This window comes from Neolamprologus brichardi, chromosome 19 (assembly GCF_056152115.1).
Source record: "Neolamprologus brichardi isolate AB-2024 chromosome 19, ASM5615211v1, whole genome shotgun sequence".
Lineage (NCBI taxonomy): Eukaryota > Metazoa > Chordata > Actinopteri > Cichliformes > Cichlidae > Neolamprologus > Neolamprologus brichardi.
In genome coordinates, this window is record NC_142122.1 from 725421 (window position 1) to 749093 (window position 23673).

General features: G+C 50.6%; 2 protein-coding genes across 2 annotated transcripts in view; one reads left to right on the top strand and one right to left on the bottom strand.

The window, feature by feature from the left end:
* Positions 1 to 9: 9 nt before the first annotated feature.
* On the bottom strand, positions 10 to 23367 carry trappc12 (trafficking protein particle complex subunit 12). The gene is made up of 12 exons (XM_087833043.1): positions 23269 to 23367; positions 21186 to 22433; positions 20954 to 21070; positions 9205 to 9318; positions 7770 to 7908; positions 5218 to 5330; positions 4639 to 4711; positions 3862 to 3935; positions 2919 to 3017; positions 2718 to 2821; positions 1918 to 2005; positions 10 to 914 (listed from the first exon to the last, which is right to left on the bottom strand). Exons 2-12 carry the CDS (start codon positions 22422 to 22424, stop codon positions 672 to 674), a joined length of 2403 nt encoding a protein of 800 aa, XP_087689169.1. The 5' UTR covers positions 22425 to 22433; positions 23269 to 23367; the 3' UTR covers positions 10 to 671.
* eipr1 (EARP complex and GARP complex interacting protein 1) overlaps positions 23256 to 23673 on the top strand; it is a 47865-nt gene continuing 47447 nt past the window's right edge. Inside the window, exon 1 of the mRNA XM_087833046.1 lies at positions 23256 to 23606. Coding sequence (XP_087689172.1) covers positions 23565 to 23606 — 42 coding nt within the window. The 5' untranslated portion in view covers positions 23256 to 23564. The remainder of the gene's footprint in view (positions 23607 to 23673) is intronic.

A 23673-nucleotide genomic window follows, 5' to 3' on the forward strand; every position in this document is an offset into this window, starting at 1 on the left:
GAGCTGTGCTTTCACATAAAACCACATTTTATTTCATTTACATCAATATGATCAGCACAGAAAGTAAAAAAATCACTTAAATATAATAATTCCTGGTGAACTCAGAGGAAAACCTGCTGCTGATATGTACATGTTGAACATGAGCGGCCGAGTCACTGAAGCTGTCCGGTCTGCAGATCATCAGGATAATGCCCGTCGGAGTGTCTGACATCCCGCCTGCAGCGTCCCGTCTGTTCCTCCCAAAACACAAAGTGGGCTGAGACTTGACTACAAATTAAAAGGTGAGCTGGGATAAAGCTGAATTAAACTGGACCCAGTTTAAGTTAAAATGTGTGATAAACATGAAGCCGTCTGACCAGGGAAACACCGATGTGGGCTTTTATCCTGGACTTTGCTCTGCACTGGGACTTTTATTTTGAAAAGTCTTCCTGCCCCCACTAATAAAAGTGTTGAACCTGGACACGCAGACGGGCTCTGGTGTGATTCAGCAGTCAGAGGGTGTGAGGACACGATTTTCGGGTTGCGGTTGTGCAGCGCAGGAGGACGCTGCTGCAGGCTTTGCTCCTGTGGGTTATTGTGAGGATGATGATGATGATTGGGTGCCCTTCATCTTTTTAGTGACAATAAAACTCGCTGTTTTGTGCCTGGGAGGTCAAACTAAGCTCCTCCTCTCAGACCAGCTTGAGGCACTGCGTGTTGAAGCTGTCGCCCTCCCGGCAGGCGACGGCCTCCAGCAGCGCCTGCTTCTTCTGCGTGCTGCGGGACGACTCCAGCTCGTACATGGTGGTCAGGTTGAAGAGGACGCTCTCGTGCAGGTACTGCGCCGGGTCCTGCTGCACCAGGCCCTCCAGCTGGCCCAGCGACTCCTTCAGGCGGCCCAGGTAGAGCAGGCACACCGCCGCGTTGTTGTTGGCCTGCGAACACACGGAGGAAGAGGAGGGTTTAACTGAGCACGCACCGGTGTAACAGTCTGAGACAAGACACTTTAGCCCCTCCCACTTTAAGTCTACTGACTGGCTGCTCTGAGCAGCACAAAACTATTTTGTTTCTAATGGCCGACACATTTAATGTTTCCTTCCTGTCACATGAGCCAGAGTAGACACACACTTCCTCCTGAGGAGTGATACGGCTGCAGGATGCAGCCAGTATGAAGAAAGTAGTTCCTACAGGAAGCTGCTCAATCACCAGCTTGGCGGTGGTTGTTTGGCGCCCTCTGCTGGTGACACTTTATCATAAGCTAATAATACAGAGTGATGGTTATGATACGAGGACATGAGTGCAGCTCAAAAAATGACATTTTACTGTGATTTTATTGCTGATCTTCATCATCGTCGTCGTCACTGACGATGTCTGTGACACGTGACGTATCTGCCACACTGATCATCAAACTTCAATATTACACATATTAAAGTCTCAGGTGACCCGAGTACAAATGACGTAGAAACACAGTGATCCACAGCAGCCTGCCTGTGTGCAAAAGTAACCTCACCACTGTAATGACTGCAGTCAGTGTGTGTGAATCAATAAAGTACCCCACCAACAGCCACACCCATCTGTTCTCGGATTGGATTGTTACATCTGTAATTGACATGACATTGACCAATCAGCTCAAAGGAAGAATTCGTAGTGTAAGCTGAAGCAGGGAGTTTCACACGCAGTGTTTTACTTTGTTCCTGTTAGCAGACTTTCATAAAACAATTTGTAACTCGTGTAAATGTTTTTTAAACACAAACTCTCATCTACAGATGCACAAACATAAAATATTCGGATATTTTGGGTTACAAGGTTACAAAACTTAGTTCTCAACTTTGATTTACAAGTACAAAATATTGACGAGCACAGTTTGAGCCACAGAGGCGCCTGACCCACTCTGTGCACTGCTCTGGGGAGCGTTTGGAGGATGGCGGCGGTACGTACCACGGGGTTCTTTGGGTCGATCTTTAGCACTTCGATGAAGGAGGCGTGTGCTTCGGCGTAGTTGTTCTGACTGAGGTGGACGAAAGCCCTGAAAGCAGGAAACACATTTCAAACCCTTCCAACCTGCGTCGAGCGTTCAAACAGGTTTAAACGAGTTTACCTGCGTTCAGGTGAATCCCTGAACACAGACGAGCTCAGCAGCAACTAAACCAATCACTGCTTTTCAAAACTCTTTCAACACCTCAAAAAATGAAACTTGCAACAAGTTTTGACATCAAAGTCAAAATCATTAAGAAAATAAAAAAGGGGAGGGGCTCTGTTCAGGACCAATCACATTTATTCTCAGAGCAACCAGCCTCATCACAGCCTGATTAAACAGCAACAACCCCCAGGGGGCGCTACACACATTACAAAAGGCCTGTCATCAATCATCCATTGATCACAATGATTTCAGTGCTAAGATAGAAAAAGCTGAAAAATAGGAACCACGATATGATTAATATTGATTAAGATGCCAAATTATAGATACTGACTGTGTGCGTGCTCGAACCCGGGGGAAGTCACGTGACTTCAGTTTGGCATTTGCCGAATAAATAAACGGACGCAGACGAGCACAGGAAGTACGAGACCGCTCTAGTTTCCAGCAGCTCTGCAGGTCTGTGAGGCGAGCGTCGGCGTGCGGGGGAGTCGGGTCGGCACAGACCTGCGACCTCCTCGAAATCGCACGCCGCTGAGGCATGAAGTTCACACGCTGCACAAGGCGCTAAATGAAACACAGACACACACACGCATGCAGGTACCTGTTCATTAACACGCATGTGGCGAGAGCCTGCTGGCTGCCTTTCACCGGGCCGCACTTCTCCACGTCCAGGAAGTAACGCTCTGCAGTTTGAACGTCTCCGATCTGTGAGAGGAACAGCACGTCAGCCCGACCTGTGTGTGTGTGTGAGTGTGTGTGTGTCTGTGAGTGTGTGTGTGTGAGTGTGTGTGTGTCTGCAGACCTGCAGGAAGATGCGTCCGACGCCGCTGAGCAGCTGCGCCCTCTGCTGGGGTTGGTACTGGATGATGGAGTGATAGGTGTCCACAGCCAGAACGTAGTCCTGAGGACAGACGGAGCAGAGAGGACACAGAGTGACGGAGGGGAGCGGTGGGAGGCGGAGACAGGTGGAGGGTGAGCAGGGTAAAGACAGAGCAGAGCTTAGGTGTGGAGAGAGAGAGCATTAATCAAACATATGGAGTAATAGCAGGTGGAGTGACCCTCCGTCCACCTCCACATCGCTCACGTGGCGACTGGAGCGCTGAGCGGGCAACAGAGGGGTCAGAGAGGGGAGGGGGGAGGGCGTGTGCTGGAAACGACCTGCGGAGGCGGCGTGCTGCTCATGAGCACGTTTCTAAATCACCAAAAGTTTAAAACTGGAGACGGATTAAGTTTGAAATCGATACACAGCGGTCTGCGATCCAGATCACACTGTCAAACATGGCGGAGACAGCGTGCTGAGGACAGGTGTGGCGAAGATGACTCGCTGCGGCGTGTCCCACAGCAGAAGACGACTGTATACAGAAAGACGTGAACATACACAAAAATAGTCTCAGATAAAGAGACTTGAAGAACGCCGCGCCCTCGTTAACGAAGCCTTCATGACGCTGATGTCAGGCTCTGAATGTCACATGACCTGGTTGGAGCTCAAACGTGAATAAAATAAAATCTTTATTCATTCAGAGTCGGAACTCTGCATGTTTACATTTAAGCTAATGTAATCTGAGCTGCGACCACTAGATGGCACTGTGTCTCTACCCCACCTCTCTCACCCACGCTCGCTCACTGACCAAGAATCCAATTAGTGATCAGTCTGAGGGGATTTCACTGAATCCTCCAGCAGGCTGGCATCAGAGATCTCTGACACACACACACACACACGCACACGCACACGCACACACACCTACCTTCATCAGCAGCAGGCAGTTGGCCATGGAGTACATGACCCGGCTGAGACGAGACCTCCACAGCTTTAGAGACGCTGCAAACAGGAAGAGAAGAAGAAGAAGAAGAGGGGTTTTTTTTTTTGCTTTTTTTTGGCATCCCTACACCCCCCCAATACAGCGGGGTTTATTTTAAGACAAACACACTGCGGCACAGAGTGGAAGAGCTCGTGTGCCTATTACTATTCATGGTGTGTGTGTGTGTTGGGGAGAAGAGCTAATCACTCAGCAGGGGTCTCATGTGCGAAGGTGAGGCCCGGCGTTATTGACTGTTGGCGTGGGCGGGAGAGGAGAGACAGAGGACGCGACTGCTTTTAAAAACACGCCGTGGCGAACGCCACTGCTCATGCTCAGACTGGAAAACTTCCTGAAACAGCCACACACACCAGAGTACACATCAAGCCAGGCGTGGGTTTCCACCCGTCTCCCCGGCGTGGCCGAGCAGGTGTGAGCGGATTGGTCAGGAGTGATCGGTATGGATCCGCGCGGCCGGGAAAGAAGCCGTTTGGTATTCAGCGCAGGCAGAAACACCTACAGAGCGCCGCATCTGTGTTTGAGAGGCTGAGCTATGCTGCAGTCCTGCACCAGGTGTGTGTGTGTGTGTGTGTGTGTGTGTGTGTGTGTGTGTGTGTGTGTGTGTGTGTGTGTGTGTGCGCGCGTGTGCGGTGGGCGCCCATGACCTCACTCTCCTCCCACAGTGTGATGCATTCTGGGACTGCGGCCAGCTCACAGTGAGCTTACCTTGTCTGTTCTCCTGCGTTAAGGTGATCATGCTGCCGTCCTCGGCTGAGCCCGTCTCCAGGTTCTCCAGAATCTGAGGAACAGGAAGCAGGGGGGAGGGGCTAAAACTTCAGGATGGTCTGTGTCTGTGTGTGTGTGTGTGTCTCTGTGTGAGTGTGTCTGTGTGTGTGTGAGTGTCTCTGTGTGTGTGTGTGTGTGTGAGTGTCTCTGTGTGTGTGTGTGTGTGTGTGTGTGTGTGTGTGTCTGTGTGTGTGTGTGTCTGTGTGTGTGTGTGTGTGTGTCTGTGTGTGTGTGTGTCTGTGTGAGTGTCTCTGTGTGTGTGCCTGTGTGTGTGTGAGTGTCTCTGTGTGTGTCTGTTGTGTGTGTAATCTGGTTGAGTTCCAGCACTTCTGTGTTACAATCTGCATATTCCAGAACTCCAAAATCCTTCCATACCTGTGTGTTTACACAGGTGGGCTTCAGGATTTGTACAGCTAATGTGCTTCTGCGTGGGTGTGTGCTTTTATTGTGTGAATACTACAGTGTGTGTGTGTGTGTGTGTGTGTGTGTGTGTGTGTGTGTGTGTGTGTTAGCACTAACGGTGAGGCAGACGGTTCTGAGGTGGTGCAGGCGGTCCAGGGCCTCCTGGGGCTTAGCCAGGTACTGTGGGAGCTCGGCGTGCAGCAGCCGCATGGAGAACGGCACCATGGAGCCTGGACAGGGTGGAGGGAGGGAATAAGAAAGGAGGTGGGATGAGGACGGAGCAGGAAGGAGAGCGGGAGAAGGATGAGAATATAAAGCCATCCACCCACACACAGACTGCACAGCCCTGGAGGCAGGAACCTACAGATGGCACCGAGCTACGTATGGCTGCTTATTAAACCCTCTCATCTCGCTCTCTCTGTGCGCTGCTCAGCTCCATCACTCATCTCTCTGCCTCGACATCACACAGACACACACACAGACACACACAGACACACACGCGCCCCTGAGGAAGAGCCTATATTCAGGTGAGTCCCCGGGCTTTGATCAGCGCCTCTTTGATATCGCCATCAGATGTGAAAGTCTGGTCCATCGCTGCCCGTCTCGATCTCACCTTCCATCTCTCCTCGTCTATCTGTTCCAACTCGACACTCTCCCTGCTCTGCCCCCGCCCTGCGTTACAGGGTTTTATCGTCACGGTGACGGGACCTCGCCGACTCTCTGCGATTCATTATTCTTCGTCTCCCGGGGTGTCAGTCATTTTCAGCAGATTTAATTTATGGCTTTTACTTTCATTAGTAAAAGCAGCATCCTTCATAATGAAGGAAATATGAGCCAGAGCCTGCAGTTCCTCTAACATCCAGCAGAGGCAGCAGTGAGTCAGTCGCCAGAGATGCCCATGTTAAAATAAACAGCCTGATTGGTCAGGATAGTAGGCATCATTAGGGGGCGTGGCCTCTTTGACTTATAGGTGAATGGCAACAAAGGTGTCTGTAGCTGCTTGCTGAACCTCTGGGCTGTGTTTGTGCTGTCAGAGCCTTTTTAATCTGACCAATAATACGGCCTCTTTCCAAATATGGTCACTTCTGGAAACAAAAACACAACATGGCAGCAGCCAAGGTGCCAACACTGTGGAGTTGACATGTACTGGTGAGCAGAACTAACATCGAGGCAAGACAGCTGAAGGTGCTGAGGACAACGACCCGAGAACTGAAGACAAACAGGATAGAAACATCCTATCACAATAAAAGCCTTCAGAAGAAACAATGTCTCTGGAATCCTAAGGCTTTTATTTTGAAAAGCACAATACTGCTACATGTTCTGGGCATTCACCCGTCCCGCACGGCGATACGAGCCATGAAAATTTAAGCCAGAAGGCAGTTTGATGTTTTTCTTCAGTGAATTATCAGAAAACAGAGTTAGCCTTTAGACTGACTCACTGTGTTTCTCAAAGCTCCAACGCTGGGAGGGGAAAAATAACACAATTGAAAAAGCACCAGATTTGAACCGGGCCCTGCACACTTGGAGGTCTGCTAGTCTGAAAATATTCATAGTATGAATATAAGAAAAAGCACAAACAGCTGCCTGTAAGCGGGTCAGGTGGGACGTCTCCTTCTGAACCAGCTGCAGTAACTGTGTGCAGGTTCGGATGTCTCTCAGCCCAAACTGGACTCAGCTTTGCACGCCCAACGGAGGACCTCTGCTCCTTCCCCGAGCGCTCGCTCGCTGCTGCGCAGACCGGGCGTCTCTGAAGGCCTTCAAAGAGCGCGATCACGGGTAATAGATAGTCGATGCAAGCGGAGAATTGTTCGACTTGTGGTGCCAGGCTACACAACTCATGCCAGTTTGTCTGAGAGCACCTTAGCAGGGCACAAAGCGTTTAATATTGAGCAATGGAAAGTCAATCGGTGCTCTTCAGAGAGCTGTGCAGTGTAGCTTCAAGTGTTTTTTTATGTAAGGGTGTGTGTGTGTGTGTGTGTGTGTGTGTGCTGCCTGCACACTGCGGTAGCCCGAGGGGCGAAGCAGATCCAAAGTAATGGGAATACATTAGAGAGCAATTCATGCAGTGTAAAAAGAGGAAAAACAAAACCAAAGAGCTGCTGGAGACAAGTGGAGTTGTTGGAGCTTCTCGATGATACAGGCTGATATCAAGCTCCTGGCACCAACTTTCCTCTGAATATTTAATAGGACAGTGGTGGATACGCTGGTGCATTCTTACTAAAATAAAAAAACGTGGTTAAAATGCTAAATCCTGTCGTACAGCAGCCAGCAGCCTAATAACGCATTCAACGCTCGCAGAGCATCCTCTCAGCGCCGTCATGAGCACGCCACTCAGCCTTCAGAGGCCTCAGCGAGCAGCTCACGGACAGAACACGCAACACGCAGCGGGCTCAGCTCGAGCCTCTGATCTATGATCAATAGCGGAAATAACGCGAGCGTCACTGCAGACTCACCTGGTTGGCTGCTGTCACGTAAAGGCGGTAACGACGTCTGTGCGATGGGCCGCGGACGCCATTTCTCGACCCAGTTTCATACGTGTGAAAGTTGGAGTTGTGTTTACTCCACGACGGTGTGATTACAGACTTTGTATGACCCAGAAACACCACGAGGAACATCGTGATACAACACTGAGGCTGTGTGTGTGTGTGTGTGTGTGTGTGTGTCCATACCTTTCCTGCCTGGGTACACAGTGGGGTAGTACTCGTAGTAGAGGTCCGGCTGATCCAGGTTGCCGAAGGGTTCAAACTCCAGCTCGGCATTTTGGAAAAGGCCCAGCTTGGTGAGCAGAGCAAGTCGCACAAACCAGAGCTGCAACACACACACACACACACACACACACACACACACACACACACACACACACAGTGTGTGAGTTGGTAAACCCACACTCTGGAGTTAAACTACAGGCACGACTGAGACATGATGTCCTCGATGATTATCCACAGTTTCCTCTGCAGGGCTTTTATTGTGAAAGGCTCACCAAGAACCTTTTGAATGTATGAATTCATGCAGCCTTTTACTTCATCAACACATCTTCCACCTCAGGCTGCAGTCTGAGTGGAGGCTGCTGTTCCACATCTGGAGGGAGCTGGATTCTCTCAGCTGCTGGACAGAAGCCAGGGCTCACGCTGCACGCTGAGCCGCTCGAGCTGGAAGATGAACCGCCTCGCCACGGAAAGATCCAGAAGGTCGCGAGCGGCATGTGTAACCCCTGCAGACACGCTGCTCCCTCTCGACCCGGCTGAGGCGGCGTGCTGGAGTTAGGACGGTGGCACGAGGTCAACTGTTCAGAACTTCAAGAAGACTTCGGGGAGGACCGGCGGCCTCGGGAGGAAGCCAGTGACCTCTGTGGCCATTTTTATTCAGGGAGTGTTAAAAACGTTGTTTTAAAAAGACCTCCCACCGTGTGCTCTCTCCCTGTGGCTCTAATCCTGTGTCAGACCATTTCAGCGTGAACTGAATTACATATTTTGGAAATTCAAACACGTGAAAAGCGTCTGAACCTTCTCTCAGCGTTGATGGTCACGTGTGTTTTATTAGAACCTGCAGCACATTTAAACAGGACTGCTGTCCACTCAACTTGAGGAGCTTTGCATGATTCACAGTTCAAAATAAGCCTTAGCGCAGGCCAACAGGTCAAAGAAGTCATTGTAGCCCCGCCCCTTTGAAGACGACTGGCTATAGGAGGTTTAAACATAAGGGTGGGCGGGACTATTCCCTCTTTGCGACATCACACAGATCTATGAACAGAAAAATCTAACATGTGCACATCCATGCAACACAACGTGAGAAACCCCTGGAACACGAGGACTCCTGCACTAAAGTGAGGATGTTTAAGAACATAAAACTAACTGTGATATGTGGCATGAGGCAGCGACACGGCTAATTAATTCACAGAGCCGAACACGAGGGTGGCCTCTTAATGAGCTCGCGCAGCCATCCATCTTCTGGATGGAGCTCCACAAACACACGGGGAGAATATGGCAGTAAAACGTACGAGATGAGGGCAAAGCAAACAACAAGAGTATCTCAGACTCTGCCTGACGCAGACTCGACTGAGCGAACGCGGGATTCATGCCATCGGGAACCAGTGAGGCGTCTTACCTGCAGCGAGTCGGTGGCGTGGGAGGTCGGCTGGCCGGCCTTGCCGTATCCCTGACCGTGAGCCGTCAGCATGCGGGCCGTCAGATCCACCGCGGCGCGCCAGTTCTTACTGCTCTGCAGGGGTGACGAGACACGAGGCGTCAGAAACAAGTCAGAATAACTGCTGCACAAAAAAACAGAGAGAGGAAGCTGAGGGAGGAGAACCGACAGACAGAATATAACGCAGCTCAGAACAAAGAACTCCAAGAAGGTTCTGGAAGGACCGGGCGGCTCGAGAGGATTCGATGACCTTTTGTGCTCAGAGACTGTTGGAGACTTTGTTTTAAAGGCACAGTTCACCAAACGCGCTCGTTCCTCTGAAAGTGCCGTTTAGGTTGTTTCAGTGTCAGCCTGGTGACAGGAAGTCAAATACCTAAACATGACCTGCGTTACTGAGCAGCAGGACGACTCATGACTGCACCTCTGAATTCATGTGACATGACAAAGACCTTAAAGGTCAAAGGTTAAATCAGCTCATCTCCAGAAGACGCTCGTGGATGTTTTGCATCCTGCAGCAGAGACACTGAAACACTGCACGAGTCACCCTGAGCTGATCCTGCTGCAGAGTGGAAGTGACCACACGAGCTCAGGTGTGTGTGTGTGTGTGTGTCTGTGTGAGTGTGTGTGCGTGTGTGTGTGTGTGTGTGTGTGAGAGTGTGTGTGCGTGTGTGTGTGTGTCTGTGTGTGTGTGTGTGTGTCTGTGTGAGAGTGTGTGTGCGTGTGTGTGTGTGTGTGTCTGTGTGAGAGTGTGTGTGCGTGTGTGTGTGTGTGTGTCTGTGTGAGAGTGCGTGTGCGTGCGTGCGTGTGTGTGTGTGCGGGGTCATTAAGGCCGAGAACACGAGTGCACACATGCCCAGATATCAGCATCTGCTTCCACAGGAGGAGGTACAATAGGTAAGAGGGTGTGCTGGGAGGGGGGGGTAGAGTCACCCCACCCCATCAACACGCATGACAAGGTCGGCTCGCCGATTGGATCCTAAGTGCTGCGCCATTCATCACAGCCGGCGAGCTAATTAGGAGAGAGAGGCAGAGAGAGGGCTGCTCTCTTTATCACAGCCTTCATCACCACTTCCCTTCTCCTCCTCGCCTCCTTCCCCTTCATCTGACTCTCACTCCTGCCTGCCCTCCTCCTCCTCCCGTCACCGCTTCCTCCTCTCCTTCCTGTGCCAGTCGCTGCGCTGCCTCTGAATCTTCATTAGGGCGGGAAATGAAGCTGAAAACGAGGAGGCAGCCTGGATGGCCAAAAGCAGCTGCAGTCAGTCACACACACGCACACACACACTTCCTGCAGCACGCTACAGCACGCCGCTCACCGCCACGGGGTGCGAGAGGAAGACAGGTGTCTGCGTGAGGAGGGGAAGAGACCGCAGGAAGTAAATGACCTTTAGTGTGGCCCCACATATTGGAGGGTTTGTTTTTCAACGTTTTCTTCACTTTATGGCGCGTGAAAAACCTGCAGTTCCTCTATCGTCCAGCTGGGGCGCCAGCGGTGAGTCAGCCCCGTAGACTCATGTTAGATCTTTACAGCCTGACACACAAACTGGTTGGTTTCTATAGAGAATTCACTCCTTTGTAACAGCTGTTTACATCGTATTAAGGCTTAAAGTTAAAGTTTGGATTTTTAGGGGCGTGGTCTTACTTATCTGACCAATAGCATGGCTGGTTCATCGTGCTAACAGAGGTGTGAGCTCCTGTTTGTGTTGAATCCCGGCTGACGGGCTGTTTTGGATGTTTGGTTTAACAGATAAATAAATGTTTTAAACTAAACTCTGGTGATATTCGTCTTTCTGGGCCAGAAGGAGAGGGAGGAGCAAAAATGCAGAAACATGCATTACAAGGAGCCAAAGCTCAGTATTTACATAACAATAACTTCATGCTCAGACTGTCACCGGCCCAAACGCCAGAGAGCGAGCAGGTCGCGGAGCGGAGTCACGGCAAACGTCGGTCTGACCCCGCCGATGGAGGAAAGACGAGTCACACACTGGACGGTGGTCCAGCTTCTTTGACCTGAGTGACATGTGACGTCCCGCCTGCACGGTGGGTTTGACACGAGCGTCTGCGGGGACCGCCTCACCTCTGGAGCCTCGAGTGGAGGTCAGAGGAACTGCAGCTTGGCACGTTTAAATGTCCTTACAGCAGAAATCAAACAAAGAAAGAGGATGAAGGAGAGAACGTTTACGAGGCTGAGCTGTGGTGTCAGTTTGCATCAGCGCTGATGATCTCTGCACATCGAGGCTCCGAATATAACATAAAAACACTTTTATTAACTCTAATTATGAATGATTCTGACTTCAGCAGCATTACAACGCCTCACCCAAACTCCCACTTACTCACACCCCCCTCACACACACTCATAATTAGTCTCGTCGCGAGTTTAAAAGGGGTGAGGCTCCTTAATTGCGTTGAAGATCGGAAGTTCACTGCGCCCATCCTTTAGTGAGTTTAAAAAAATCCGGCATAACAAAGCCTGATGAACAAACGAACGCCCACTCGTTCTCTCGCAAGACCCAGAAGCCTCCAGGCGAGGCAGACATAAAAAGGCTTCCTCGCACCGGCTTTGCTTAACGCAGCTGCAGCGCTGCTTCAATTAAACCCTGCATGTCGGATTACACAGAGGGGGCGGGAAGTAAAAACATTCGTGATATGCTAAAAGAGAAAAAGGTGCTTTGATGCCTGACTGCAGACACTCGAACCAGGGGACGCTTTCCGCCCTCGAGCTGAAGGACGTCGAGTTTGGTTACTCAACTTCACGCAGCAGCCATTTTGTCTCTTCACAGAGACGCGGCGGGATGCAGCAATCTCCGCCCGACGCTCCCCGAGACGCTCCTGTGGGTCAAATCAGCCGCTGATGGACAAACGTGCTGCCGGACGGCGTTTGAAGGTTTAGTTGTTACCCCGGCGATGCTGCAGGAGCATCAGAGAGCTCTGCATCAGGTCTGAGGCACAAGCAGCGACGGACAGCACACGGCCACCCCAGACCGCCGCTGACCACCTGACAGGCCTCACGGCTGGCAAAGTGTCAAGCTGCAGTGTCATTAATCTTCCACACACAGTCTTCATACATGATTATCGACCTGAATGATGGAAACACTGATGTCTGTAGCTCGCAGCGACGTGCAGGCGAGCAGTGCAGGTATAAGCTGTGAGCACGTCACAGTAAAGCTGCTCATGGACTCACAGCCGGCACAGACTTTAAACGTAAGGTTACATTACTACAGAAACGCCAACAATCAAACGAGCCCCTCTGAACAAGCACTTTGGGGACAGTGGGAAGGAAAAACTCCCTTTTAACAGGAAGAAACCTCCAGCTTCTCTTTACTGACTGCACAGCGCCATCACAGTCCTCTCTATGGTGGCCCTGTAGTGCCAATCCCAAATCACTGATGGAGGTGGCAGAGGAAGTCAGAGCAAAGCTTTAAACACAGCGAGCTGCAGATATTGAACCTCTCAGACGTGCGATGTAACAAGCCAGTCATATTTAAATCCCTCCCACCGCCCTGCTGAACGTCGCTGCTTTACTACATTTATAAAACATTTCTGTGTATTTTGCATCATCGAGCTTAATGATGTATTTCACCTCACAGGGTGAGACATACCTGTGCTGGAACATCCTGAGGTGTGACGGAGAGAAGAACAGGAGGAAAACACCTGAACTGGGATTTCAGACATTATGGGATGGAGTCGCCGACTTTGTCTCCTGCTGTTCTGACACACTGGAGGAGAACCAGCAAAGGGAGACGAGAGGACTTCTACTAAAGCTAACGGAGGTACTGACATCGTTTTTGCTTCCAGGAGCTGCACTGACTGAGCAGGAAAGACTCCCAGCATCGTTAAACCTCTGCTGTGTGGATGCGGTCAGTGCAGTAGCAGAGGTGTTAATGACATGAACCACAGGTGGACACAGTGAGACGACCACAAAACAGGAACGTTTCACAGGTGAAGGACACTGGAAACTTTCCCTCCTCATCTTTTCTGTTTTTCACTAGTTTTACACTTGGCTCAGCTCAGCGTCGCTGCAGGGAGCAGAGGCTGCACAGACCGACAGTAGGGCCGCCACACACCATTATTTTGATAGTCGACTAATCAGATCATCATCCATTGGACGTAAAACGTACAGCTTATTGCACCAGCAGCATCTGCTCTTATATAACTATCATTAGCTTACAGCTTTAAGTGTTTAAGGTATGTGCTAACTAAAAATAAAGACAAGATGATAGTTTATTGAATTTTAATGAAATTTGCAGATTGTTTCGGTGAAGTTTAATAAACTCCTTGCTATCTAAAATATAACAGGACACCGGAGTAAATTGTCAGCATCTCACACTTCTGATAATCAGCTGTCTGCTTGATGTTTATTCAGCTGTGTAAAAACTATAACTTTAATCTCAGCCAAACCGATTTACTCAGGAACAAATAAAATACTGAAAAAAGCCAAACAATAACATTTTTAAGGTATCTAAGTGACTTATATATCATGTTTAACCTGAGTAGCGAAAGATGGCGGTGAGTTTGAAGCCGGAAGTCCGGTGTTCTCACGGCTCTAGCGAGCCTAGCCCCCGGCTAGCTATCGAGCTAGTGGGTAACAGACGTCTCCGAAAACGTCGGAGCGCTTTTGAAAATATGTGGTGTCTTGATAAACTGAGCAGATATTTGAGGTTTACACAGCTACATTCTCGCCTGAAAACATGTTAAACGTTTATTTTGTGACCCAGAAAGAATAATAAGAGTAATATTAAAACTAACTAGCTGCCGCCATTGTTGGAAACTGAGCTGGGCTGCGCTATGAATTCTGGGACACAGCTGCTTCTTCTTCGGGGTTTAACGGCAGCTGGCATCCTTGTACATGCAGTGCTGCCATCTTCTGTTTCAGTCCGTTATTACACTCTTAAATCCTGCTACTTATTCCTGCGTCTTTTGTGATCTTACAAAGCTTCAAACGACGCGTCGACTATTAAATCAGTCGTCGATGATTTTGATAGTCGACGTAATCGTGACAGCCCTACCCGACAGATGGACGTACACACCACCACGACCCTACACTGGTGCAGTGCTCACCACACGCTCGCCTGAACTAAATCCAATAGAAATTCTCGGGGACGTTTCTGTCCACCAGGATGCACCTGAGACCGTCCTCAGCCACCCCCCCCCCCCAGCACATCCATATTCTTAATTTAATCGAATTAGCCATGAAATTGTAATGTTAGTAAAATACTGTATTAGTGTTTAAACACAAAGATGGATGCGGAGTATCTGAAGCAGCTGAATCTCTAAATCAAAGACCTAAAAAGAAGAGCTGCTCTGAAAACAGCACGAGAACACGACCCTGAACAGGTCACCGGCCAAATTTCGATGCTTCTGATTGGCTGCAAACCTGGCTGCACTTTGATGTAACTTTGGCAACACGTAAGCGACTAAGCTGAGCAAACAGTGTGGTTTACAGGTGAGAGTCGGCCTAGCGCGGCTCCGTCTCCTCTGCAGAGCTGATGAAGGGCTGAGGCTGGATAATCTATGAGCTCAGCTCGGCTTCTTCTTCACGGTGACCTCCGTCTCCTCTCTCGTCCCCGCTGTGGTCAGCAGAGAGTTAGACTCCAGCTCAGCACCACCCCGGGCTGCTCCTCATCCGTCTCCCTCATTAACATCGCCACCCCTCCCCCATCTCCTTCATCTCTGTCTCCTACTTCCTTCCCTCCGTGCTTCCCACCGGAGACTCTAACCTCGCTCCCCTCCCTCACTGTGCAGCTGCCTGGGCCCACGGCCAGCGTGCGTGTGCCCGTGTGTGTCTGTGTGTGTGTTAAACCTACCTTGGCGGGTCAGACAGACACACCCTTATAATCACTGCAGCGACCCGGCAGCTGCAGCCGGCTTTGATATCATTGCTCTAACCTTTACTTGTCATTATCGTAACCTTTCTACGTAGCTGTCATTTCCTCCGTCGTTACACCTCCGCGCCGCCGAGCTCGCAGTAATGCACCGTCAGCTTCTGCGGTGCTGAAGGGCACGTTTAAGCCTTCCTGCCAGTTGTTTTCACCTTGCTGTGTTTATGTAGGCTGCAGCCGTACGCTCACACCTGTTGTGAAAGTGCAGCGTAGCTCACAAGGCTGCCAACATGGAGGACGACACCAGGTTATTACAACAGCCTGGACGTCACCTGCCGTTGGTCACGGGGGGGGGGGGGGTGCTGCACCGAACCCTCAGCCATGGTAAACCTCAGATTGCCATGGTAACTGGTAGTCTGCATGGAAGACGCAAACCTGTCTGAAAAACTCGCCAATTACTCACACAACAGTCGTCCTCGCCTCACCCCCAACCAATCAGATAGCTGATTCTGCCAGCGGCGTCTTCCTGTTAAAGGGAGTTTTTTCTTCTCGCTGTCGCCAAGTTCAGGGGTCATGTGATGGTCATGTGATGGTCATGTGATGGTTGGGGTGTCTCAGTGTTACTGTAGGGCCTTTATGTTAGAAGAACTGTTACTGTTGTTGTAACAGTAACAGTTCTTCTAACAGTTGTTAGTGTTGTGCTGCTGTATAAATATAAATGCAAACAGGAAACAAAGAACGTTCACCTTCAAAGTAAAGGCTGCGTCTTTATAAAGTGGAACTTTTACTTTGAAGGCAGGCGCTGGCAGTTGGAGGAGCTGGTAGCGTCTGAATCTTGCGAGCAGCACAGCCATCATGCAGGGATCAAATCAATCACAAAGAAGTTGTCGGTTGCTACTGGAAACCAGCGCGGTCTAAGCTTGGTCACACAACTGATTATGATGAACTCTTATTTATAAAAACGGACTAAAAACGATGATATCGGTTCACTTCACCAAATTTAATTAGGTATGGTCCTACGACTAATTTCTTAATCGACTAAATGAAGGAAAAGAACAACGAGACTAACAGACTCATTTAAAACGGACAAACTCTCAGATACGAAGCGAAATTTAACAACCGTTTAATGGAAAATGTCCGAAAAGAACAACGTCGTGCATTATGAACGATGCACGCTGGTCAAAAACTTCAATAAAAGTTCAAATCTAAAACATCAGAATGAAAAAACATTCAGGCGTTTTCTTCCGCTCATCTGAAGTCGAGCTGGGGGGGAACGACAGCCTTTCCATGTGGCCGCCTCCACAACTTAACTCCTCGCCGTATCGCACGGCAGAGCTGAAAAGGCTCTCAAAACAATATATGTATGTGAATTTTTGCGTGTATTCTTATAATTGTTACTTTTTTCTTTTACCCCTGGCTTTTTGTGTTTATGTTCTGTTGTTTTGTATACTTCATCTGTTCATATGTTGTATACTCATTGTTTGTTAAATAAAGTTAAAAAAAAAAAAAAGCACGGCAGAGCTCGTCCACCTCATTTCCACCGCTCGCGTATCTGCGATCTGATTGTAATAATGTTCCCAAACACATGAAGCGCAGTCTCAACGACGCGGCTCCATCTGGTGGCAGGAGGCTGCGTAACACTTCGCTGCCGTTGGTCATCCAATTTTAACAATGAGATTAAACGACTCCTTATTCTGGTACCGACGAGCGACAACAGCGACGATTAGTCAGTTAGTGGCGCCCATCCTGAATTTTTCCCCCTCGCACCAGAAGCTGAAGTATTTTTGTGTGATCTTTTCCGCGATGCTCCTTTTATGTTTTATTAAAATGTAAATAAAGTCTCCTCTCCAAAGCGACCTGCTGTTGTTTCTCCTCCACACGGACAGAAATCAGACGTGTTCAGGGAAAAAAAAAAGTCTAATTACTTTTACTCTTCGATTCCCCGCTGTGCAGCTAACTGAAGAGTAGTAACTGTAATCAGACTACTGAATAACAGCACAGTGGTGTGACAGCAGCTCCGATGTGCTCATTCATCAGCTGAGGGCAGAGAGGCCGACGCCAAGAGTCAGAGAGAGAGGAAGTGCAGACTCTCGGCCCTCCGGTGAGTGTGTTCAGTGTGTGTTTGTGTCCTCGCTGCACATGTGTGTGTGCATGAACAGTGGCAGTGGGTGCAGTCACACTCTGGATCTGCAGCATGACTCATTCTGCCAGCTCATAGCGGCCTCTGCATCACACAGGACGCCGCACGACAGGATAAAGCTCAGCGACGAGTGTCAGCCGAGCAAAAGGCTTCTCACGCACGCACACACACACACGCACACACACACACACGCACACAATCCGTCCATCCTCTGTTTCTACGTGACTGATCAGCTGTCTTTAAAGGCATCACTCTTCAGCAGGCTGCACTTTTAATGGCCTAAAGCTTTCTGACATTTGCACTTCCCTAACTGTGCGTGTGTGTGTGTGTGCGCCTGCGTGTGTGTGCGTGCGTTCACATCCTCTCATTTTCTGAATCTTAACCTCCCCTCCCAGCTCAGCGAGCTACATCGCCTACGACAGCTTTGATCTACGAGTTTGTTTGATCTTGGAAGTTTGAAAATTTCATAATTTATTGGTAAGTAAATCATCTGAATGCGAGTAGATGGTCGTAGATGGAGGAGGCAGATGGTGTCGGATCCATTCATCAGCCGGAGTGACTCAGTGCTCCATTATTATGTCAGCAATGCCACACAAGCTCCTTATTAAGCAGGATGCAGCGAGCAGAGATGTCGTCCTTCAGCCGGAGGCCGCGGGTTCAAGTCCGTGTTGGAAATCATCTGCCTCACAGAACAAAAGCAAGACGCCGAATCTGAGGCGGCAGCAGAAGGAAAGAAAGCCGCCTTGTAGCTCACATTGACCTTTGAACTCCGAGAAAAAAAGAGGCGAGTGAAAAGAGAAGATCTTTTAAGGCGCTCAAGTATCACATTATGTGGGATTTCCAGGTCTGTGGCACCGAGACGTGCCGATGTGGAGGAGAAGGATATAAGAGTGAGACGTGTCACAGCATCTGCACATTCAGCAAAGAGAAGAAGCTCTTCTGTCACGCAGCTCCACCGAGGACACCACTGCATGACTTCTGACACATCCAGTGTTGCTCAAGCTCTTCTGAGAACAACAAAACTTCACCGGCATCTCCTGCAAAAACAGAGAGACCTCTGCAGCATCTCCTCTGAGAGGCCTTCCCAGAGCCTCCATCTGTCCAATCATGCAGCCTCTGCAGCCTCTGCAGCCGTGCACAGGACACACCTCCTCAGACATCGTTCAGCTCATTTCTGCTGCGTCTATCCTGGAGCTTGTTTTTTGGTCTCTGCCCACGGCTTGTGGTCACGGATCGACCAGCAGCTTTGCCTTCTGCACAACAGAGCAGTACAGCGTCCGCATCACTGTCGAGCAGGTCGAGCCGGGTCAGACTGGGCGCTCCGCCCTCTCTCAGCTCTGAGCTTCCAGGTGCCGACTGACCTGCGAGCCGCCCCAACGAAAGCTGGAGGTCGTCGCTCTGAAGGCCTTTACTCCGAGCACACGGCACGAAACCACATATTAACAGGTCACACAGAAATGCTGTTGTTGTATATTCAATAACGCTGCACGCTGAGCTACACTGCAGTAGTCTTAGATGGAAACTCGTTCTTCTTCTTGAGCTCATCTGAAGGTCACATGAGCTTTGAGGCAGCGATTGACTCTCCAGAAAGTCGGTGACCTCTGAGCACAGGTGACATCCTATTACGACGCCACGCTGGAATTCACTGAGCGAGCCGTTCTTTCACCAGCGTTTCTCGTCTCATGTAAACGGTAAACGGACTGCTTCATATACAGCTGGCCTCCTCCACACTTTTAGGCTCTTTCTGTGGATTATACACGTTATCTACGTGTGTGTGAAAACCTCGTATGAGGATGACAACTTCCAACCCAGAACAGGGGCCGCAGGGCCCCGACCTGGACCCAGGTCTGGTGTAGGAGCTCCAGGTCTCAGCCAATGGGCTCCGATCAGAACAGCCAGGAGGAGGAGTCACAGCGATCCCAGAGCGCTCCACGTGCAGCTTTGGACCTTTCAGTTTCACATAACTGTTCATTAAACAAGGTTGTTGTTTTACAGACATCGTTATCAGCTCGCCTCCAATAATCGAACGTCCAAACACAGCAGGAGGTGAGCGCGAGCAGCAACCTCCAGGAAAACGAAGGCCATCTGTGACATCAGGGCGGCTGCATCCATCTTTAATGGGCTCTGTGGGTAAAAGTTGAGTCCGGGCGAAGCCTGCTTTGATGCTCGCTCTCTCTGCTCGTCATTCATCGGCGAGCCCGCGTCACCTTCCTGCCTCGCCATCTCTCCTGCTCCGGGGAGCCACCCACACCAATCAGCAGACAGCGTATGATCCTCACACACTCACCTACGCCATATAGTGCAGCTGACTGCAGGCTGAAAGCACCATATTGAGAGTGTGTGTGTGTGTGTGTGTGTGTGTGTGTGTGTGTGTGTGTGTGTGTGTGTGTGTGTGTGTGTGTGTGTGTGTGTGTGTGTGTGTGTGTGTGTACACCAAGTCCAGAAGGCCCTTGAAATATGCACAGCAGTCGTATGCATAATACATGGGCACAGCAGGAAGAGAGAACTTGTGAGCCGAGTGGATCTCCACCTCTCCATCTCTCCACTCCACCTCTCTCCATCACTGCTGCTGCTGTGCATATGTTTTAAATAACAAGCGTCTCTCAGGGTCGTTTGTGGGTCAGAAATGATGATGGAGGGAACGCACGAGGGCTGCAGAGGTAGACGAGAGACGGACGGCAGCAGCGGAGGGAACGAGGTGAGACTGCGCGGTCACAAAGACACACACACGCATTTTTATGCTTGGCAGGAGAAGAAACAGGATACGAAGAGAAAGGAGGCGAATGATTCACTGTTTTCAGTCAGCTGAGACCGAAAGCAGCCAGCGGCTTCAGCAGACACACCGACTGTCAGGAGGTCAGACAGGCTGCGGCCGCCGCGGGACGCCGAGCGCCGCTTTACTCGTTTACCTCCAGAAAGCTCCTGCAGAACAGCACGAGCTCTCAGAGCCTTCCAGCCGCCGCCGCGGAGCCTGGTGCAAGAAGTACAAATGCAGAGTGACCAGCGTTTAAATCCGTCTGCAAAAGCTGCCCGAGCTCCTCTGGTTACAATCAGAGCTGCAGATACGCTTTCAAACAACTCCACGAATTAAAACACTGTTCAAATTATGCACAACAACAAGAGTAAAACCATCTCCTCAAATCCTCCTCTCCAGTGTCACCTGACCCAGGAGACGTCACCTTGATGATGTGTCTCTGCGCCGTGTGTGCAGACACACACATGTGATCAGGCAGGTAAACACGAGTGGCCCACCTGAGTCTGTATCACCGTGCGGGTGACGCTCTTTGGGTGGAGCCAAAGTCCTGACGGTGTAAAACTCTTCATGGACACGAGTAATCACTTAGCACGTCACCGTGGAAACCAAGACAACAAAGACTTCATCAGGATCTTTTCCTAAACTCAGCCGCACTGCTTGGTTTCAGTTAATAACGAGTTTAAAAATGCTAAAAATAAAAACGTGAACGTCTGCCAGAATGATTTGCTGCTCCACCCACTCCTCCACCCTGATGGTGCCGAGCTTTTCCACCGTTTCAAACAGGAAACTATTAACTTTGTGTACAATGAAAAGAATCAGCACAAATCAGAGAAATCCCGTCCAGAAACCAAAATCAGCAGATTAACTGTGACAATTTCTCCGGTTAGTGCAGAGCTGAAGACGTCACCACGCAGGTGGAGGAGAACGTCAGCTCCACCCACACGTGAACGTCCCGTTTCACGCCGAGCGATGCTCCGCTCACAAACGAAAGGGACTCACAATCAGCTGTTTGAGGCCGTTGAAGGACGGATCCACGGAGTTGGCTGTGAGGACCTGACGCTTCGCCGCCGCCGCCTCTCCCAGAAAACGAAGCATTAGGTCCTTGACGGCGTCGCCCTGTTTTTAAAAACACAGAAATTCAACATCATCCAAAAGCAACATGACAGAAACGTCCTCGCGGTCACCTGAACACGAGCGTGGGCGCGTTTACTGCTGAGATCAGAGGTCCTACCTGCAGGTTGTCAAACTTGAGTCCTGGCATGGTCAGTCTGCTGCTCTCCAAGTAGGCGGGGCTGTACTGCTGCGTTGCCACAGAGATTAGCACCTTCCTGGTCTCCTCGCACGGCAGCCAGGCGTCGTGGCGCCTGTCTGCCTCGTTCAGGCTCAGCGCCGTCGCAAACGCGTCGTCGCTGCCTGAAAACAGCTGGTTGAAGGGCTGTGGTGGGACAGCTGGAGCTGAGGTGGGGGCGGAGCCTGGAGCCGAGGCTGTTTGAGGTGTGGGTGGCTGGAGTTTGGGGGATGGTTCAGCAGGGGCGAACGCTGAGCTCGGTGTGGGAGCGCCAGAGTCCAGGTTCCCTCCGGGGGTAGAGATAGAGGAGGAGGTGGAGGAGAGCTGGCGCTCGGGTGCGTGGGCGGAGCCTGGAGGGATCTCAGCATTGGGGTTGGACACGGAGATGAAGGAGGAGGGGGCGGTAAAGGAGTCGAAGAAGTCGGACGCCGGGTTGGTCTGTCCGTTATCTGTGAAGAACTTGCTGAGGCTCGGGCTGGGCTGGCACACAAGCGCCCCCGCCATCTTATTGGGCGTCACGGTGTCTTCGGCGCCGCCCATGCTGAAGCTGGGCGACTTGATGAGGGTGGGCTGGAAGCCGTCGGGCACTAAAGACTTGGGCTGGGTGCCCTGGCTGAATATGGTGCACACGGGGACAGGCTCGTCCTTTGGTTTGGTCTCTCTGATCTCCGGCGCCGCTTCCTCGCTGTCAGACAGACTCTTCACGTCACCCGGGGAAACGGCGCTGGTCGCCACCTCCTCTGGTTTTTCCTGTGAGCCTCCGTCCTCCTGCTCCTCCACCAAAACTTTAATCTCAGTCGTATTCTGTCCGATCTCGCTCTGCTCCTCTTGGTTTCCCTCCACCGCGTTCTCCTCCTCGCCTCCATCCAGGAGGGAATCGATGGGCGCCACGTCATCCTCCTCGCTGTTATTGGGCGAATCAGAAATCATGACGCTCTCCATCATCTGGTCGTTGAGCTTGTCCATGAGGCTCTCTGAGGGCGTGGCGCTGCTGTCCTCCTGTGGTGTGGCGAAGTCCCGACCTAGATCGATGCTGTCCTCCTGGGGCAGAACACCGTCTGTGGGCGGAGTCTGACCTGTGGTCACCTCAGGAGGGGCTGGAGCCGAGACTTCCTGGTTTACATCCTCCACGGTGATGTCCAAGGAGACCGGCCGCTGGGCGTGAGCTTCCCCGCTGTCCATCTCACTGCTCTGCACACAGAAACGCACAAACACATGAACCAACAATGCCTCTCATTGTCGTGTGGCGTTCCTGTGAAGCAGGGACACTCATTTCCTGTCATTCTTCATTGTTTTCAAATTTTATTACAGGTCTCTGCGTCGCGGGACAGAAACATCAGGTGAAAGAGGACAAAAATGTCCAGTTATGATGTGTAAAATATGCCTGTAGAGGAAAACTACGAGCTGGAAACAAGTAGAAAGATGTTTTTAGGGTTGGTGACATCGTCTCACTGTTGGTGTCACGTGAACTGGAAAACTAAACTTTCAGAAAGTTTGACTGTCAAAAGAGATTCAGTCATTAAGACTCCAAATTTTTGTGACAACTTTAAACTTAAGATGTTTAAAGAATAAAGTGAGAGCTGGGACAGCAAAGCAGGCGTGTCACCGCTTCCACAGGAATTAAGAGGATGAGACGCAGGGAAACGTTGCTAATCAAATACATTTATTAACTGATCATCGTCAGGGTGAGCACCTCTGTAAAACGAGAAGTCTGCAGGTCTGGAGCACTCAGATGCGTTCACGCAATGACACAATCGTCTCAGGAGTGGACGGCCCAGCAAATTCACCTGGGCCGTCCAGGTAAAACCGGTAATTGGGTCGTTTCTGTCTGTCATGCTAGTGCTACTTTAGCCAGCTAGCTCAGGTTAGCCAGCCGAGCCGAGCTGCTAACCGTTAAATGCCGCTAACAGTGTTTTAAAACAGCGCAGAGCGTCTTCGGCTGCTCCGCTGCCGCTAACATCACCGCACAAAGAGCCGCAAACACATAAAAGAGCAGGAAGAGAAGCAGGACGGACTGTTTACTTACCGTACTGCAACCTGACAGACGCGCCTGTAACACGCATGCGCCACACAGTACAGCTACTAGTACGGTGCGTCAGAGAGGACACGTTTCATGTTTGCTATTCCGGGTCTTCTTCTACGTTGTTTTTAAAGCGTAAGTGTCGTCACACGGCCGTCGTTGCGCATGCTAACCGTACGTTTCGGTTTTAAATCGCGGAAGTGAGGCGCTGTGTTGTGTTTGGAGCAGAAAGGAGCGCAGAGGCGCTTTCTGAGCGAAGCCTTTCATTAAAAGAATCAAACCGCGCAGAGGACGCAGCGCAGATGGAGGACGACGCTCCCGTCATTTACGGGCTCGAGTTTCAGGTGCTGCTGCTTCACTGCGGCTCCATTCATTCCCGTCGAGCTGTCTGACAGCTGCCTCTGCGCTGGA

What these genes read in the sequence shown, in the direction of transcription:
- trappc12 (XM_087833043.1), bottom strand. Translation starts at nt 22,424, where the DNA reads ATGGACAGCGGGGAAGCTCACGCCCAGCGGCCGGTCTCCTTGGACATC. An exon ending in ACGCCACCGACTCGCTGCAG is followed by an intron (nt 7,909 to 9,204) that starts GTAAGACGCCTC and finishes TGTGTGTTGCAG; the next exon opens with CTCTGGTTTGTGCGACTTGC. An exon ending in ACTGCCTGCTGCTGATGAAG is followed by an intron (nt 3,018 to 3,861) that starts GTAGGTGTGTGT and finishes GTCTGTCCTCAG; the next exon opens with GACTACGTTCTGGCTGTGGA.